This window comes from Patagioenas fasciata, chromosome 16, assembly GCF_037038585.1.
Source record: "Patagioenas fasciata isolate bPatFas1 chromosome 16, bPatFas1.hap1, whole genome shotgun sequence".
Classification (NCBI taxonomy): domain Eukaryota; kingdom Metazoa; phylum Chordata; class Aves; order Columbiformes; family Columbidae; genus Patagioenas; species Patagioenas fasciata.
In genome coordinates this window covers 9,851,252-9,866,841 of record NC_092535.1, presented here as the reverse complement: position 1 = coordinate 9,866,841, position 15,590 = coordinate 9,851,252, and the positions used below count along the sequence as shown (strand labels likewise).

Below are 15,590 nucleotides of genomic sequence, written 5' to 3'. Positions count from 1 at the left end.
GCTACACTGCTTATGATGCTCCTGTGCACATTCCTCCCAACTGTTTTAGTGCAGCCCTGGGGAGGAAAAGGGCTGTACAGCGAGAGAGTTCTCTTTATGCTGCTCTCCATTTCTCACCAAGAATCAGCTAACAGCAAAAACACTGTGCTATGCAATCTCTTTGCCAGTCTGGTCTTACTCAGAACAGCTTCTGTCAGTCTGACGGTTTTTCTGCCCCTTCTGTTGAAGGGAACAGTTTGACCAGGGACAGAAACGGGGCTGTGCAGCATGGGTGTGTTTAAAACATGAACACAGCTCATCTACAAATCACAGAAGCAGCCACAAAAGATCATGTTGGTAACAGCAAAGTTTAAAACAGCTTCACCTGTCCTGAAGCTCCTTCTTCTCCAGGTCTCCCTTGACTTGTAAGCACATCACCGCCTGAGTCTTCTGGTTTCTATCCTGTTCCACTTGCTGCTGTGTCTGACCCTTCAGGACAGCTCTGCCCAGCGTGAGGGACTCCCAGAGCTGGACACCAGAGGTTGGACGGGAGCAGCTCACAAGCACAGCTCCAGAAAGCCTCATGTGCTCTGCCTTCAGCTCAGACAAATCTCTGAAGAGGAATCAAGAAAGAGACCGTGTTCACAGCACCATCTTTATCAGCTCACTCGCTTCTGAAGCGCATCGTTGTGCACCAGTCCCAGCTGGCAGGAAAGGTGACATCTTGGCTGGGACGAGCTGCTCATCTGGCACTTTGGGACGAGGATGCATCTGGACAGTTGAGCAATGAGTCTGCATGATCATTGAGGATGAGTCTGTTTTCTCCTCAGAGATGAGAAGAAATGTGTGGGACGGACAGAAGGCCTCAAGGACCTCCAATGACTCCGACTGTGGCTGCTGCTCTAGTTTATTAACATACTCTCATTCAGTGAGATGTAAGGCAGATTTCCACCATTCTATTAAACGGACTGCTCTACGTGCTGCATGCACAGCTGTGGGGAGTCTCTTCCCCCGTACTCACCGGTCAGTGGCAGTCTTCATCTCCAGGAACTGACGGCGGAAGGTCACCACCTGGCACCACAGGCGGAGGAGACGCTGATGTTCACCCTTGACGTAGCTGTCATACACCTAAACGTGTCAGGACAAAAAGAAATGCCAGTCCAGCCTTCACCAACACTGCTTGAGTCTTTCAGAGAGGAGAGAGCGCAACCCCCAGCACCAGGTCTCTTCCATCTCCCAGCCCTGTCTCCTGCTCCTCAGCACCAACACCACTCAGCAGAGCCACCGCTGCCACACAGCAAGACCTCTCGGCCAGAAATCAAATCCATTCTCACGCCGCTCTGGCATCACGGCTGATGAGCCCGTAGCCTTTCCTTACCTCGCGCTCACGGCGCCATTCACTCTCCTTCAACCCCAGCTCCTCCCGGGCCCTCATCCAATCCGCCGTCAGTTTTCCAACATCTTCTTTGAGGGCTGAATTAACCTCACTGGCTTTATCGAGCTGCTCCCGCAGGAGAGCGTTCACTTCTGCCAGATTCTCACACCTGGGAGAGGGAGAAACAGCAGAGAGGTCGCTCAACAACTGCTGTCCACAAGCAGCAGCCCCGGGATTTCCCAGCTCCCTCAACACTGACTTTGTTGTCAGACTCAGAGGCAGCAAAAGCGCTTCCTGGCATTAACTAAGATCTCTCTGGGACAGCCAGCTCAGCTGCTTCTCCTGGCTTTAAGCCTTCCATTGCCATCCACAGGTTCGGTTCTCCCTTCCTCTCAACTCTGATGATGCCCACAGTGAACATCTTGCCTCCCTGCCGTGCTGTCTGATCACTGCATCATCACCTTTCTCTACCACTGTCCTGAGCCCTCACCTACTGAACCCTGGAGCACCTGAGGCTGGAAAGGGACCGTTGCAGCTCACCTGGAACAACCCCCCGCTCAGAACAGAGCCATTCGGCACACAACACTGTCACTGCACCACAGAGAACACATCGTGGACCTTTCTCCTGTCACAGTGGCTTGTCCAGCCGCTTCCCTTGGGGAGAGCAGGTGGCACTGGCAGGTTTTCCCTCCCCTCCATGAGCATCCAGGGTACCGGCTATGAGGGAACGCTTCTTCCTTGTACCTTTGCTGCTCCTCTTCCAGCTGCAGCAGTGCTTTCTCCAGGCTGTGGTCTTCTGTGGCTTCCCACATGCCGGGGAGGGATCCCTAAGGCAGAAAGGAAAAGATTAGTCAAATTCTTTTGTTCCCTTCACTACTGTCAGCATCCATTGCTCTCCCCTCCATTTGCTGGTGTCTCTGGAGCTCGTGGCTTCTTCCAGGCATAACAGTGTCGTGACAGCAGAGAGGAAGGGGAAGGGTGTCACTGCAGGTGACAGCTCTGCTCAGTCTCCCACTGTTGCACTCTCACAGCCCGCGATCCTCCACTCAGGACCACAGGCACTCACTTGCACTTGAAGCCCAGGAATGCTCTCCTGCTCTCCTACTCTTCCTCTCCCAGGTTTACTTTAGCCGCGAAGCAGAAAGAAAAGCACAGAAGAGCCAGCTCTGTGTGCTGAACGCCAGCATTCCCGCCTGCCGAAATGCTGTGTTCCAGCCGGTTCTCTTTCAGAGACGGCCCCACAATGTAACAGGCAGTACAGACCTCTCCTGAGACCGAGGACAGCGCGTTACCCCAGCAGGAAAGCGCTCTCTCACAAAACTAAAATCCTTCTTGGTGGGGATTTCTGGACTGGCATTTCTGGGACTACTGGCTGCTCCAAGAATGGCAACTGCACACACACTGACCGGCAGAATTACAGTGCTTCCCGAAACCCTCCGGTAGCAAAAGCCTGTTTTCCTGTCACTGTCACTCTGGAGAGGTGTTTTTTGCCGGTGTTAACGAACGCTATGTGCACTGTCTGTAGTCAGCAGCCTGCACACTCACCCCTCCTGCCTCCACTAGCTGCTCCAGCTCTCGGCACCGAGTCCGGTACTGCAGGACCTGGGTGGATACAGAGAATGAAGATGAGCGAATGCAGCTTCTCCAGACGCGGCTCCTCCCGCATCCCCTTTCCTCTCAGTCTCTGCAGCCCAAGCACAGAACATTTCACGGCGCTGCTGATACAGCAACGAGAAGTCGTGACCATACGGGGAAGCTTCACCGCCTCTGATCTTCAGGCCAGCCAGACAGGGTTTCTGTCGCACACAGCACTGTCTGCTCATGCTAAGGCAGCGCTGGCCAGCAGAGCCCGCCCCATGGGCACCCGGACCCCAACTCGAGATTCCCACGGGGGAAAGGTCCCCCGGGCCCTGAAGGGGGGGCAAGGAGGGAGTTTCCACGTCGCTTCTCAAGCTCCGCCGAGCAGGTCAGCTCTGCCCCAGCCCCGCTCAGCCGCTGCACAACGCGGTTTCTGTGCAGCTGCACAAGAGCCGCCCGGGCCCGTTCGCCGGCCGGGCAGCGGCAGCGAAGGCGGCCAAGGGCTGCCGAGCGGCTCGGGGCTGCCGGCGCGGGAAGCAGCGCCCAGCACGCCTGGGCGGGCCGGGCGGAGCGGGGCGGCTCCCGGCGCCTCCCCCGAGCTCCGCGCTGGGCACCGTCCCGCCCGCGGCAGCTCCGGGAAGGAACCCGCTGGGGCCGCGCGTTCGCCCCCGGCATCGCCGCGGCCCAGCGCCCTCTCTGGGCAGCCCGGACACCCCGGACCCAGCACCGCGGCCCGGCCCCGGGCAGCTCCCCCCGGGCAGGCGCCCCCGCTCCTCACCTTCGCCTGCAGCTTCCGCACCACCAGCGCTTGCCGGTGCTGCGCCTCCTGCGAGCTCTGCAGCTGGCGCCGCAAGGAGCCCTGGCTCGGCGCCGCCTCCTCAGCCCCCGTCGCCATGACCTCCTCGGCAGCCGGGCCCGCCACACGCGGCTCCGCCCAGGCCCGGCCCCGCGGCGGCACAGCCGGGGCGGCTCTGGGCGGCGCTTCCCTTCCCGACTTCCGGGTGTCTGGGCCCCCACCCGCTGCCGCGGGGTTTCTGCTGGGCATGAGGAGAAACTGATTCTGTGAAGTCCTTTGAGTGCAGAGAAACCCGCACACCCCCCTCACCCAGCGTGTAGCACGACAAAAGTACCTGAACGGCAGAAGGCGTCCCTAAGCCAAGATCTCGGAGCTTTTGCAGCCAAAGCCAGACCAGTAAACGGCAGCAAGGGCAGCGCCAGGTGCCGCAGCCTCCCCGGGCCGGTGTGAGGCCCTGTCCCCGCGCGGGGCAGCCCGTGAAGGGCGGCAGCGAGCAAACGGTGCGGGCAGTGATGCCATTGCCAGTCATTGCCGCTGGGGGTGACTCTCCGTAGTTCCAGTTTGTATCGTCCTCTCTTGATTATTACGGCTCTCTAGATAATCATCTCCAATACAGTGAAGGCCTAAATATAGTTGAGATGGATTCAGCTCCATGTGTTTTAATATAGGTGAAGCAGCCTTAGAAATCTGGGCAAAACTAAAAATATTCAGAACTGGGGGTAGCGTCTTGTGAATAAGTTATTGCAAGAAAGGATTTCGGGGATGAGCTCTGAAAACCTGCTTTACACAAAGCAGCTAAGGGAACTCTAGCTTATTGATCAGGAGATGAAGAGAGAGGTTAATTTAAAGCTATACATTACTGTCAAATTAGACAAATATAGAGAAGAAATCAAATCTCCGAAACTCCAGCTAGACAGGTCCAATCCATAAATGTGATGCCCTCCATATGCAAGCGGTGCTGCTGGGTGAGTGGATCACTTTACACTGTCTCGACATTTCATTTCATCCTGAACTTAAGTGCTGCTCTGCAAGAGCTCAGAGCCTCTGCCGGTGTCTGAGGACCATGTCACTCTGTCTCCAAAGGGACTCGGTGTCAGAGTCACAGCAAGCAGCTGGATGGCTCCAACCATGTGTTGTGGCATCCTCTGACAGATGAAGCAGGTGATCTGAGCTTTCCCCAAGAAGGAGCTGCTGCTGCTGCAGCAGCACCAGGTAGGACTTCACCTGGCTGGAGCTGAGCAGCGGTGCTGCATCCAAATGACAAACATCTACAGGTAGCAACATGATCCCCAGGTGTGTCCTTCAGGAAGCACATCAGGTGTTAGTGTTGGCCGTGCCCAAGCATTAAAGAATATCAACAGAAGCTGGCATCCTGGGAGGGCCCCATGCACCATGGCTCCAGGGTCTAACTCATCACATGGAAATATAGTGACCTGGGCAGGATCTCAAGGGGTTAGCAACTTTTTCAACACTGCGAAAGGTTCCTTTGGCTCCCCAGAGTCACAGAATCCCAGAATGTCAGGGGTTGGAAGGGACCTGGAAAGCTCATCCAGTGCAATCTCCCCATGGAGCAGGAACACCCAGCTGAGGTTCCACAGGAAGGTGTCCAGGTGGGTTTGAATGTCTGCAGAGAAGGAGACTCCACAACCCCCCTGGGCAGCCTGGGCCAGGCTCTGCCACCCTCACCATGAAGAATTTTCTTGTCATATTGAAGTGAAACCTCCTGTGTTCCAGTTTGTACCCACTGCCCCTTGTCCTGTCACTGGTTGTCACCGAGAAGAGCCTGGCTCCATCCTCCTGACACTCCCCCTTTCCATATTGATCCCCAGGAATGAGTCCCCCCTCAGTCTCCTCTTCTCCAGCTCCAGAGCCCCAGCTCCCTCAGCCTTTCCTCACACGGGAGATGCTCCACTCCCTTCAGCATCTTGGTGGCTGCGCTGGACTCTCTCCAGCAGTTCCCTGGGTGTCCAGAGGGACTCACGGAAATTGTCTGTTCGAGAAGGTGGCACAGCTCATGTAGACATAATGTTAGGCTCTGGAGAACGGAAGACAATGCACTTTCACAGAGCAGGGACCCAGTTAGTCCTCCGTTTGCGAATCCCCATGCACACTGTGTGAGGAGCGCCTGTGCAGAATGGGCCAAGAAGAATGAGTGGGCTGTGTGAACCAAGCCACTCTGCTGGTACACATAAGCTTGTCCAGTGGTGAGAAAAGGCCTTGACCATCTCTTCCACTCTGTCCTACTTAGATCTAAAGCCTGCACCAGACTGGGGGTTTTCATGTGCATATTGGAGATACCAGTTGAGTTTGAGCTCAGCCAGCTGGAATAACTGCACATTCATGTAGGGCCACAACAGGACACCCTCATCAGTGGAGCTTATTCAAGGCAAACATTGCTCTCTGGGGCCATGAGGCTCAGAACACCCTGCACAGCAACCGTGCTCCCCTGGTTCCAAGCACCTACATGGAGAGTCCCCCAGGAGAGCCTCTTTTAAAGAGAGAATAGTGCGCACAGCTCTCTTTGCTTGGTTTTGGTCTTTTTTTTTTTCTGTCTTGGCCTGTCCAGCCCACTGAGATATATTAATCTCAGACCTGTAGTGTTTGAATACACAATTGATTGTGCTTGTAATCTGATTTACTAAGAGACAAGGCCTATGTAATCACATTGTCTTACCTCCTGCTCTTTCATGTCCATCTCTCAAATAATTTGTAAATCTGTTTGCAAATCTCAGCCAAGTCTGATAGAGCAATGGAACTCTTAAAGATATAAAGTTCTTACAAGTACTGTGAAAACTGGAAGCTGGACAGATTAGAAGTGGGAACTCAGCATTTAACTGTTTTTTTTTTGGCCCACTGGCAAGCTAATCAATGGCTCATAACACAGAAGCAGACACGGCATGCCATTTCCTGCCCAGCAGGAAGGTGGCCAGTGTGGCAAGGATAAAAGGACGGTGTGGTTGGGAAGATAGAAGGACGGTGTGGTTGGGAAGGCCATGGGCATGGCAGGGACTGACTGCAGGGGAATGGTTTTGTCAGAAGAAACTCAGTCAAAAGCTGCTATATTTTTATGAGGAATATCAAAGCTACAACTGATATCAGATGAAGGGCCATTAGGTCAAAATCAGGAGGGTGGGTTTTTGCATCCACCTTATTTGTGACGTCTGTGAAATCACTGAACTCTTCTTCTGTTCCTCCATCAAAACAAGGTATAGAATACAGGGCTTCTCATCTAGAAAGGTTGTTATTTATGAAAGTAGTTTAGTGTTTCTGATATTAATACTAGTCAGGGTGGAAAATGTTACAGCACGCACAAATCAGGCTAAAAAGTGGTGTATCTTTTCCCTTTCTTCTTCCCCCAGAAATTAAAACAATGAGGGAGGCAGACCGGGCTTAGCGTCAGTGCAAGATGAGAGAAGGGTCCCATTAATCCCCGTTGAATCCAGCCCGGTGCCTCATTTCCCGAAGGCTCCTTTAGACCAACAACGGTTCCGTTTTTGCAGCTTATGAAGGCCACGCTTGCTCCACACTCTCCTTTGTGTGGCTGAAAGCAACAGGGTAGCCCTGACTCGTGAGTAACGCTGCCTTCTAACTACCAGCCTTCTTGTGGCTGTGGGGTAGGCGGCTCTTGAGAGTTTTGTGTCTAGTTTGAAGAGAAAGGCCGGCATTGCGCGGAGTGGGTTTTGGGGCGCAGGCTGCCTGCAGGGTGCAGTGCTGCCCCACGCTCCGGGCACCCCGCGGGGCTGCCGCGCCAGTATTGCTGTAAAGCACAGCAATAAATACACCCAAGCACACCAACCGCAGGCACGGCCGCGCTGCTTTGTGAAAAATTAAACTTCACCTCTGTTAAGTGTCTGCGCTACCAGCTCAGCCCTTCAGTCACCGGGGGACAAAGTGAAGCCGCTGTCACAGTCCTCTGGAAAAAGTGCTAAAGAATTATACTGAGCTATTTTAATGTATGTGTCCAGCGGACTGTGTGACAGGTCTCAGTTGTTGATCTTGCAGTTTGTCTCGCTCAGACGTGCCGTTTGTCGAAGGCTGAGGTAGAGGTCGTATTGCCACTTGAAAAGGCATCCTCTGGAGTTTTGAGCCCGTGGAGCTGTTTCACATGAGGCAGAGTATGACTCATGCTAATGAAAAGGGTAAAGAAGATTTTTTTAAAGAAATATATCGCAGTTAAATTAGTTTAGACAGCATGACATCAGAGAGTAATTAAATAGGTTTGTTGGAATTCCGTTTCCAATTCCTGAGTTCAGGTTTGTAAAAGATTTCTGAGCACCTGCAGGTCTCTGTGTGTGAAATATTTTCACTGGAAAGGATTCAAAACTTTAAAAAAACCTTTTAACACAGAGGCAGCATTACGCCATTCTTCCTTCTTGGAAAAAAAAAAGCCCTTGGATTTAAACAGGACTCCTTCAAGTTTTCAGTCAGTTTTACAGAAGAAAACGAGGTGGTAAACTTTCTCTTTTCAAGAACAAGTTCTTTATAGCTGCAGACTGAAGCCAGGGGAGACCGTATCTGAGTACATGAGCGTTTCCACTATGGGACTGGATACAAGTATTGAACAACAAGATTTGAAATGGTTTAATCTCCAACGAAAAGCATTTTTGCTGACTTTGGTTTTTAATTTCTTTCATGTTTTCTTCTGCCAAACTGGAGGAACCTTTTCTGATTTTTTCTTTAGTGGCATTCAGAGGAAGACCAGAGGATGAAAATCCTGCATTTTCTCACTTTACTGCTTTGGCATTTGACTTGGCTGCCTCTGGATCTAGTTCCTGGAGCGCTGAGTAATCCCGAAGCAGGCCAGAGTAACCCAGGATCTAAACTAGGTTTTTTGAAAGCAGAAGGAAAGGAGAGGAATCCCTCAGCACGGGCAGGTACACTGAGGACTGCAAGCCATGGATATAGTACTGGGACCTCAAAGGCCAGAACTAAAAGCAGTTCTGTGCAGGCTGGAGCCCTACTGGCCAAGAACGATGAATCAAAGAAGGTTCTCTCGAGAACAGCAGCCGCGGAGGGCAAGGTAGGACATCCCAGCAGAGCTTCTGCAGTGAGGACAGTGACTCCAAAGGTTCAAAATCTTAGCAGCAAGGTGGCTTTGAAAAAAACTGGCACAAGTGGTACTGACGCTGATTCTTTCAAAACCAAAAAGACTAAAGAGCCTGTAACGCAGAGGGAAACTAAGGAAACTTTCCGACATCCCCCTATAACGCCACATGAATACATGCTATCTTTGTACAGGACGCTCTCAGATGCAGAAAGAAAAGGTGTTAATGGAAGTGTAAAACTGGAGGCTGGACTTGCCAATACAATAACCAGCTTTATAGACAAAGGACAAGGTAAGAAAGGAGCTTGTGGTGGTGTGTGTGTGGACAGAGAGAGATGTCTGAGTATGTTTGTACATGTAGAGACTATTAGAAAATAATCCTACTTCATTAAAGTCAAATAGGTCTTTTTAATGTAAATGAAATCTTACAACTTTGCTGCAGATTTTGTCGTCCTGCCTTATCTTGGAAAAATCCTTCAGAGGCAGAACTAGATGGTTGTGTGGCAGCCAAACAAAACATTTAGAAAATATTTTAGATGCATATTGTTGAAAATGAATCGGTCTTTGCATGCTTAGGTGTTTAAAAACCTCTTCAATTCTTGTATTATTTCCTTTCCATAACTAGCTCCTGGAAACTGCAAACATTAGATTTTGTTGTCAACTATGTCTAAAAATGCATGAGATGCTAAGAACAGGACTATTCCGTTAAACAGCCACAAGTTTCGGTATCAAAAGGTCAGCCTGATTTGTCCGAGGTAGAGTTGTGAGGAGCTACAGTGTGCACCCCGGAGTCATTGTAGCGTATGGCGGGTGTATCGGTACCAGGTCCAAGCTCTCGCTTTCAGGTACCACCAACCTTCTATGCACAGAAGCCACAGCTAAGCACAGACTAACCAGAGTAAATAACTTCTGGGACTCCAGAACTGGCAGTTTCACCATTCTGGTTCCCAGCCTTTTTGGAAATTTGAACCAGTGTCTGCTTTCACACAAGATCTAGCCAGGCTCCCAAAGAATGGTGTTCACGTTACTGCTCTGGCTGGGGAGCCCCGTGTTGCTTCCAGTGATGTTAGTACGAGTTTTGCCCTGTGCTCAAAGAAGCAACACAGGCTACAGCTGATAAAGTGATGGAAGACTCAGGCAGGACTGGGTTTGTTTGCTATTTAATAGTGTGGCTCCTGGGAAGGGACGGTGCACTGCTCAGAAGTGCTGTGTTCAGGTTCTCAGCTCGCCAATGGAAGGTGCTGTTGATGTAACAAACCTTGGCTCATCCATATGCCTTCGTAGTGCTGCTCCTGAGTTTAACCACGCATGTGTAACGTCAGGTTAAATGGAGGTGTGTTTTTCTGCCCAATTTGAAAAAGTTGTGAATCATGCGGAGTTAAGTTAATAAGGCAATTATCCTTGTGTCTGGCAGTTCCTGGGGGATGTGGTTTTAAAGGACTAATTCACTATTGTATCGTCTAAGGGCAGGTTTGCTCATGTTTGGAGCCAGCGTGAGGCCTGGGCACCACTGACGCTCTGTTTCAGTAATTGAAGTAGGATGTAAGTGGTGAATAGGCCCTGTGAGTGCTCAGCCCTGGAAAAGGACTAGTTTTCAATTGGCTAATTGCTACTTTGAAGCTAGAAAATCCTCACCAGTGAAAGAAATGAGATTTCTACAGGGCAAACTCAGAAACTCATTTCCCCGTTGAGTCACTGAGTTCTTCTGGGTCCCTGAACAGAGCTGATCCCTTCGACAAAAACTGCTCTTTCTGATTGCTGGGCTAATTAAGGAAACTTCTAGGCTTAAGAGGAACCTTAGGGAAACCATTAAGAACTGAATAACTGATATTGATGTGTGCTTGATATACATTTGAAAATACGTGTGCTTTTTTTTTAGATGAGAGAGCCCCAACTATAAGAAAACAAAAATATATTTTTGACATCAGCGCATTAGAAAAAGACGGTTTGCTGGGAGCAGAGCTTCGAATATTGAGGAAGAAGCCTTCGGATACCTGGAAGTCTCATTCTTCTGGAAAAACGTCCCAAGTGAAATTATTTAGTTGCTCTACAAACAGACAAGCAGCAACGCTCCTGGACTCTCGTACTGTCACTATCACAGATACACCGAAGTGGGAAGTGTTTGACATCTGGAAGCTTTTCAGGAACTTTAAAAACTTGGTTAACTTGTGCTTTGAACTGGAAACTCTCGACAGGGGGAGGGCTGTTGATCTCAGGAGTGTGGGATTTAACCGAACGGGCAGACAGGTCAATGAAAAGGCTCTCTTCTTGGTATTCGGGAGAACGAAAAAGAGAGACTTATTCTTCAATGAGATCAAAGCTAGGTCCGGCCAAGACGACAAAACTGTTTACGAGTACTTATTCAATCAGAGGCGGAAGAGAAGAGCTCCTCTAGCAACACGGCAAGGGAAGAGGCCCACTAAGAACCTGAAGGCAAGGTGTAGCAGAAAAGCCCTCCATGTGAATTTTAAGGATATGGGCTGGGATGACTGGATAATAGCCCCTCTGGAGTACGAAGCGTATCACTGTGAAGGGCTTTGTGAATTCCCGCTTCGATCCCACCTGGAACCCACCAATCACGCAGTTATCCAGACTTTAATGAACTCGATGGACCCAGAATCAACACCCCCGACTTGCTGTGTCCCAACCAGGCTGAGTCCGATCAGCATTCTTTTCATTGACTCTGCAAACAATGTGGTCTACAAGCAGTACGAGGACATGGTGGTGGAGTCGTGTGGTTGTAGGTAGCAGAACAGTTGCCCACATGAATATGTTATGAAAGGTAATATGACACATTGAGCATGAGCTCTCCTCAAACCAGCTTAACTAGATTTCTTACCTGTAGGGTACACATGTTTACAAGGATGCAGCAATAAATCCCGTGCTTCTGTTTGTCTCTCCACCATGGGTGTATTTCCGTAGCGTTTGGATGCTATCATGCAGTCTGATACAAGGCCCTGTGTTGGCGACACGAGACTGGCTCTGACTGAAGCTCATGATAGAGAAGGTTACACCTCCACACCTCTGCTTTTAGCCTCAATGCAGTGGGTAAAGATGGGATCAGTGAGCTGTGAATATGACCCGTCTCATCCTTTGAACAATGTTCTTGAGACTGAATTTATGTCAGAGTCCCATGTGCTGCGTTCATTGAGAAATATAAGAAAAGGCTCCTGATGTCTACAAGAGAAGGTTGTGTTCTGGTGTGCTCACACCCAGGTGTAAATACTTACACTGTCATATGATTTCTTTCTGATTAGCTCTTGAAACTATATATATATATATATATATATAAAGAGTCATGAAATATAATATGTTGATTTAGTTCTAAGTTTTATGTGGAGATAGGTGATGCAGGAGGTATTTGCTTCCACGTATGTTTTCCTCCAAGCTACATATCTTTCTTAAGTACCCACCTTTCCATTATTATGTAGCAAGATATATTACTCTGTATAAGGTCCAAGTTGTTCTCAAGTGCTCATAGTAAAAGTGTTCAATTAAGGCATAAGATGTAATAAATTATTGACACAGTGCTACATTGTGTCTAGCTCTGCATAATTATAATGCTATTAAGAAATTGTTTTAATGTTTTTGTACAATAAATACAAGTGAAAGGGACTTTTCAGTGCAGCAGAATACCGGTAGTATGCAAAACGTGTCCCCATATTTTGCTTGCCTCTAACTCTGCTGCCACAGAAACTGGGAATATTGGAAGAAAGCTCTAAAAGTATGATGTGGTTTGAGCTGGTGGGGAATGCCACTGTCACTTGATGTAGCTGGTGCGAAAATGAGTTATGCAGATGATTGCAAAAGAGCTCTGGTATCCTTGTATTTTGCCCTCCGAGGGCTGTGTGTTTGCATATCCCCTTCACCTGTTCTAGGCATGGATTATACATTTATTGTGGCATTACTCTGTGTACATTCTCACCTGCAAAACTAGGTACCAGATGTTCAACTGTAGATGGATAGAAAGGCCATAAGGACCAACAGAAATTATTGAAGTAGCTGTCAATAGTATAGAATATAAATGCGAAGGTTTGATATTGTTTCATCACAGTTCAAGCCATCACGTCGTGTGGTTTCCTGGATCTGAGCTCTCCTCTGCGCCGCGTCACTGGTGGGGTAGTGGCAAGGACCTGAGGTCCTCCTGGCCGGTACCCCACCTGGACCTGCCCTAGTTCACACTGGCCACAAACCATCCAAAATTCTTGGTCGATCGTCATAAAAAGTGACAAAAAGCTCTGCCTTCCCTCCCACAGTGTACACGGCTGAGCTTTAACCAGCCTAAAATACCCAGCTAAGCAGCCTTGCAGACAGACACGCAGGCTTGCCCTGTGCAGGCAGAACCGTCCTGTGCCATAACCTACAGCATGGTGACACAGAGAATGCACTGCAGGGACCTTCCATACGTGTGATGTCTTTGTAATAGCTCGGCGCCGTGATTCCTGCCTGCTGGAATTTATATTGCTTGGTGCAGGCCATGCGCTGACACAGAATGATGTGAATCAGAATGCTGGACTTGGCAGGAGGGTGAATCACTAATCAGCAGGTTAACAAGCATGTAGAGTGAATGACGAGCACTTGAAGCTGCTTCATAATGTCCATGAGAAATTCTGGCATATTCCGGACCTATGTTGTGGGGCTGTCCCCAGGGCTCCTCTACCTCCCTCTGCACCCCTGGTGTGCACTGCCCAGGCCCTGCTCCTCCTCATCCTCGTGGAGCCGTAGCCCAGGACCAACAGACTTTCAAACCTATACGGAGTTTTTAATTCTAAGCTTTACTACAAGTTTATTTAGACATGATTTACTGTTGCTACAGGCCAGAAAACATCCTCCTGCCACCCCACAGCCAAGAGGGCATCTCAGACTTTTTTTTCCCATTCTGTTCAAGCACTTCTTTTCTTGCTCACAGCTGTTTTCTCAGTCATTGGACTGCAGCTTTGAAGGATCCTTTCTCTAGCACCAAGCACAGCTCTGGCACCTTCTGGCGAGGCTGGGTGACCATGAGAAAGCGCTGTCTCCTTTCTTCCTCGCGGCGACGAGTGCTGCTCCCCACGCACTTTCCTGCTGAAACCCCCATTCTCACGCAAGACAGACACAGCTGGGCCACCCCATTTGTTAACCACGCAGGCACATTCCTCAGGGCGATGAGTTTAAAATAGCAATTCCTGCCTATTTAAACTCGATTTGAAGTTGTCTGAACAGACAAGTTACCTCCTGGGCTCACAACTGCCTGCAAAGGGTGGTTTGCTTCAGTTCCAGCTGCGTTCGGGAGGTGCTGCGACAGCTTTGGAGGAAGGTAGCGCTGGTATTCCACACAATGCGTGGGAGTTGGGAATCTGAGGAGGAACATGGGAGGCTCTGCTTGCACTGCCCAGCTGCCCATCAGCCCCAGGGCCTGGTGAGGCTGGTGCGGAGAAAAGGTTTCAAAGCCTTGTAGGTATCTCTCTGAGGTGCTTGTTTCCAGCCCTTGTATGAATTTACTCAATACACCAATAAAACAAGACAAAGCTTCAGGTAAATGGTGATTAATGGAGTATGTGTGATCATCTAAATGGGAAAAAAAAAAAGAGGGGAGAAAAAAAAAGCTAAGATTTTGCAATTATCCCAAGCAAACAGTATGAACTGAGGACAAAATAGAAGAAATACTGCAGTACTAAAGTCTTCAAATATACCCTGTGGTAATGGTTCGAACTCCAAAATTCTGATAGGTGGTAGTTATACCTTGAAGGGAAAAAATAAACAAAACCAAACCCCCAAACAAACAAAGAAAAACCCAAATCACTAGTAGGTCTTTAATATAAGTTTAAGCGAATTTGAAACTACAGACACTAAAATGCTAGAATTATAACGGATTATTACCACATCAGAAATGCCAGATATTTTGTTTGGCCTAAACAGAAGCAGTTTCAGCCCAAGTGTCCGGGTTAAGAGATAACGTGACATTCCCTGTGTGTAGCTGGTGGCTCAAGTGCGGTGCCACCCAGACGGGACGGTGCTCGCGCTGCTCGCATTGCTCCGGCTCAAGTGGGGAGTTTATCATGGTGGGCACAGTAGATGGCAGGATTAGGGTAGGCTTTTCGCTTTAAACTCTCAAATTTCATATCCTTGGGTTCTAACACTGATCATAAACCAGTGCTGGGATGTCCAGAGTGTCCTTTTGCATTTCTGTTCCTGAATTTGTTTGATAACTCTGAGAATTCCAGCTCAATGCTGTTTTATTCTGAAGTGGCCTACCGACTTTCCCCATGGAGTGCAGGTATAGACGCTATAGGTGCATATAGTTGCTATAGGTGTGTTGCTTGAGCCACTGGGAGCAGCTGACACAGACTTCTTTCTTTGTAATTAATGGTAAGGTGCTTACCGAATGTTTACAATCACTGCAGTCTACAGTGCTGGAGTGACCTCTTCCACTGCTCTTCTCGAAGCGGTTTCTGTTATTCACCTAAAATCTCAATAGCAACAAAAGGATGCTGCCACGGTGAGCTGTCATTTTTTATTTCTGAATTCCACATATCCATTCAATTTCTACTCACAAACTGTTGCAAATCTCGTCAAGACTTCATGTGGAAACGTGCAGCTTCAGTTATCTGGCGTGAGAAGAGAAACACGTATCAAAACTTATGTGCGAGCGGTGGCCTTTAAGATGATAAGCACAACCCAGGTGGACTTGACTCACCCCTCGTTCCTCTCCTAAAGCAGGTTTAGGGACAGGGCACAGCGAAGGAGCTGGAAAGGAGCAGAGCAGCTTGAAACTGCAGAGGTTTGGCAGGACTTGCCTTGGCCTGGTCATTGTATAATGTGCAAAGATAGACACCCTC

At 49.3% G+C, this 15,590-nt stretch overlaps 2 protein-coding genes across 7 annotated transcripts in view; one reads left to right on the top strand and one right to left on the bottom strand.

Moving 5' to 3' along the window:
* The window catches only part of LOC136108129 (uncharacterized), a 35,773-nt gene extending 31,895 nt beyond the window's left edge, over positions 1-3,878 (bottom strand). For all 6 annotated transcript variants that reach the window (XR_011741532.1, XR_011741533.1, XM_065849678.2 and 3 more), the window contains exons 1-6: positions 3,711-3,878; positions 2,900-2,956; positions 2,099-2,181; positions 1,358-1,523; positions 1,001-1,107; positions 365-592 (exon numbers count right to left, since the gene is read on the bottom strand). Coding sequence is in view for 4 of the 6 variants with exons in the window: in XM_065849678.2 (XP_065705750.2) it covers positions 365-592; positions 1,001-1,107; positions 1,358-1,523; positions 2,099-2,181; positions 2,900-2,956; positions 3,711-3,827 (758 nt within the window). In the remaining 2 variants the exon portion in view is untranslated. The remainder of the gene's footprint in view (positions 1-364; positions 593-1,000; positions 1,108-1,357; positions 1,524-2,098; positions 2,182-2,899; positions 2,957-3,710) is intronic.
* A 4,199-nt stretch (positions 3,879-8,077) lies between these two features.
* On the top strand, positions 8,078-12,387 carry GDF5 (growth differentiation factor 5). Its single transcript, XM_065849679.2, has 2 exons — positions 8,078-9,064; positions 10,652-12,387. The coding sequence occupies exons 1-2, from the start codon at positions 8,434-8,436 to the stop codon at positions 11,518-11,520; spliced, it is 1,500 nt and encodes a 499-aa protein (XP_065705751.2). The 5' UTR covers positions 8,078-8,433; the 3' UTR covers positions 11,521-12,387.
* Positions 12,388-15,590: the final 3,203 nt, after the last annotated feature.

Excerpts from the sequence above, each read along its gene's own strand:
- GDF5 (XM_065849679.2), top strand. The coding sequence starts at position 8,434 with ATGAAAATCCTGCATTTTCTCACTTTACTGCTTTGGCATTTGACTTGG. Across the intron at positions 9,065-10,651 it reads CTTTATAGACAAAGGACAAG|ATGAGAGAGCCCCAACTATA; the intron begins GTAAGAAAGGAG and ends CTTTTTTTTTAG.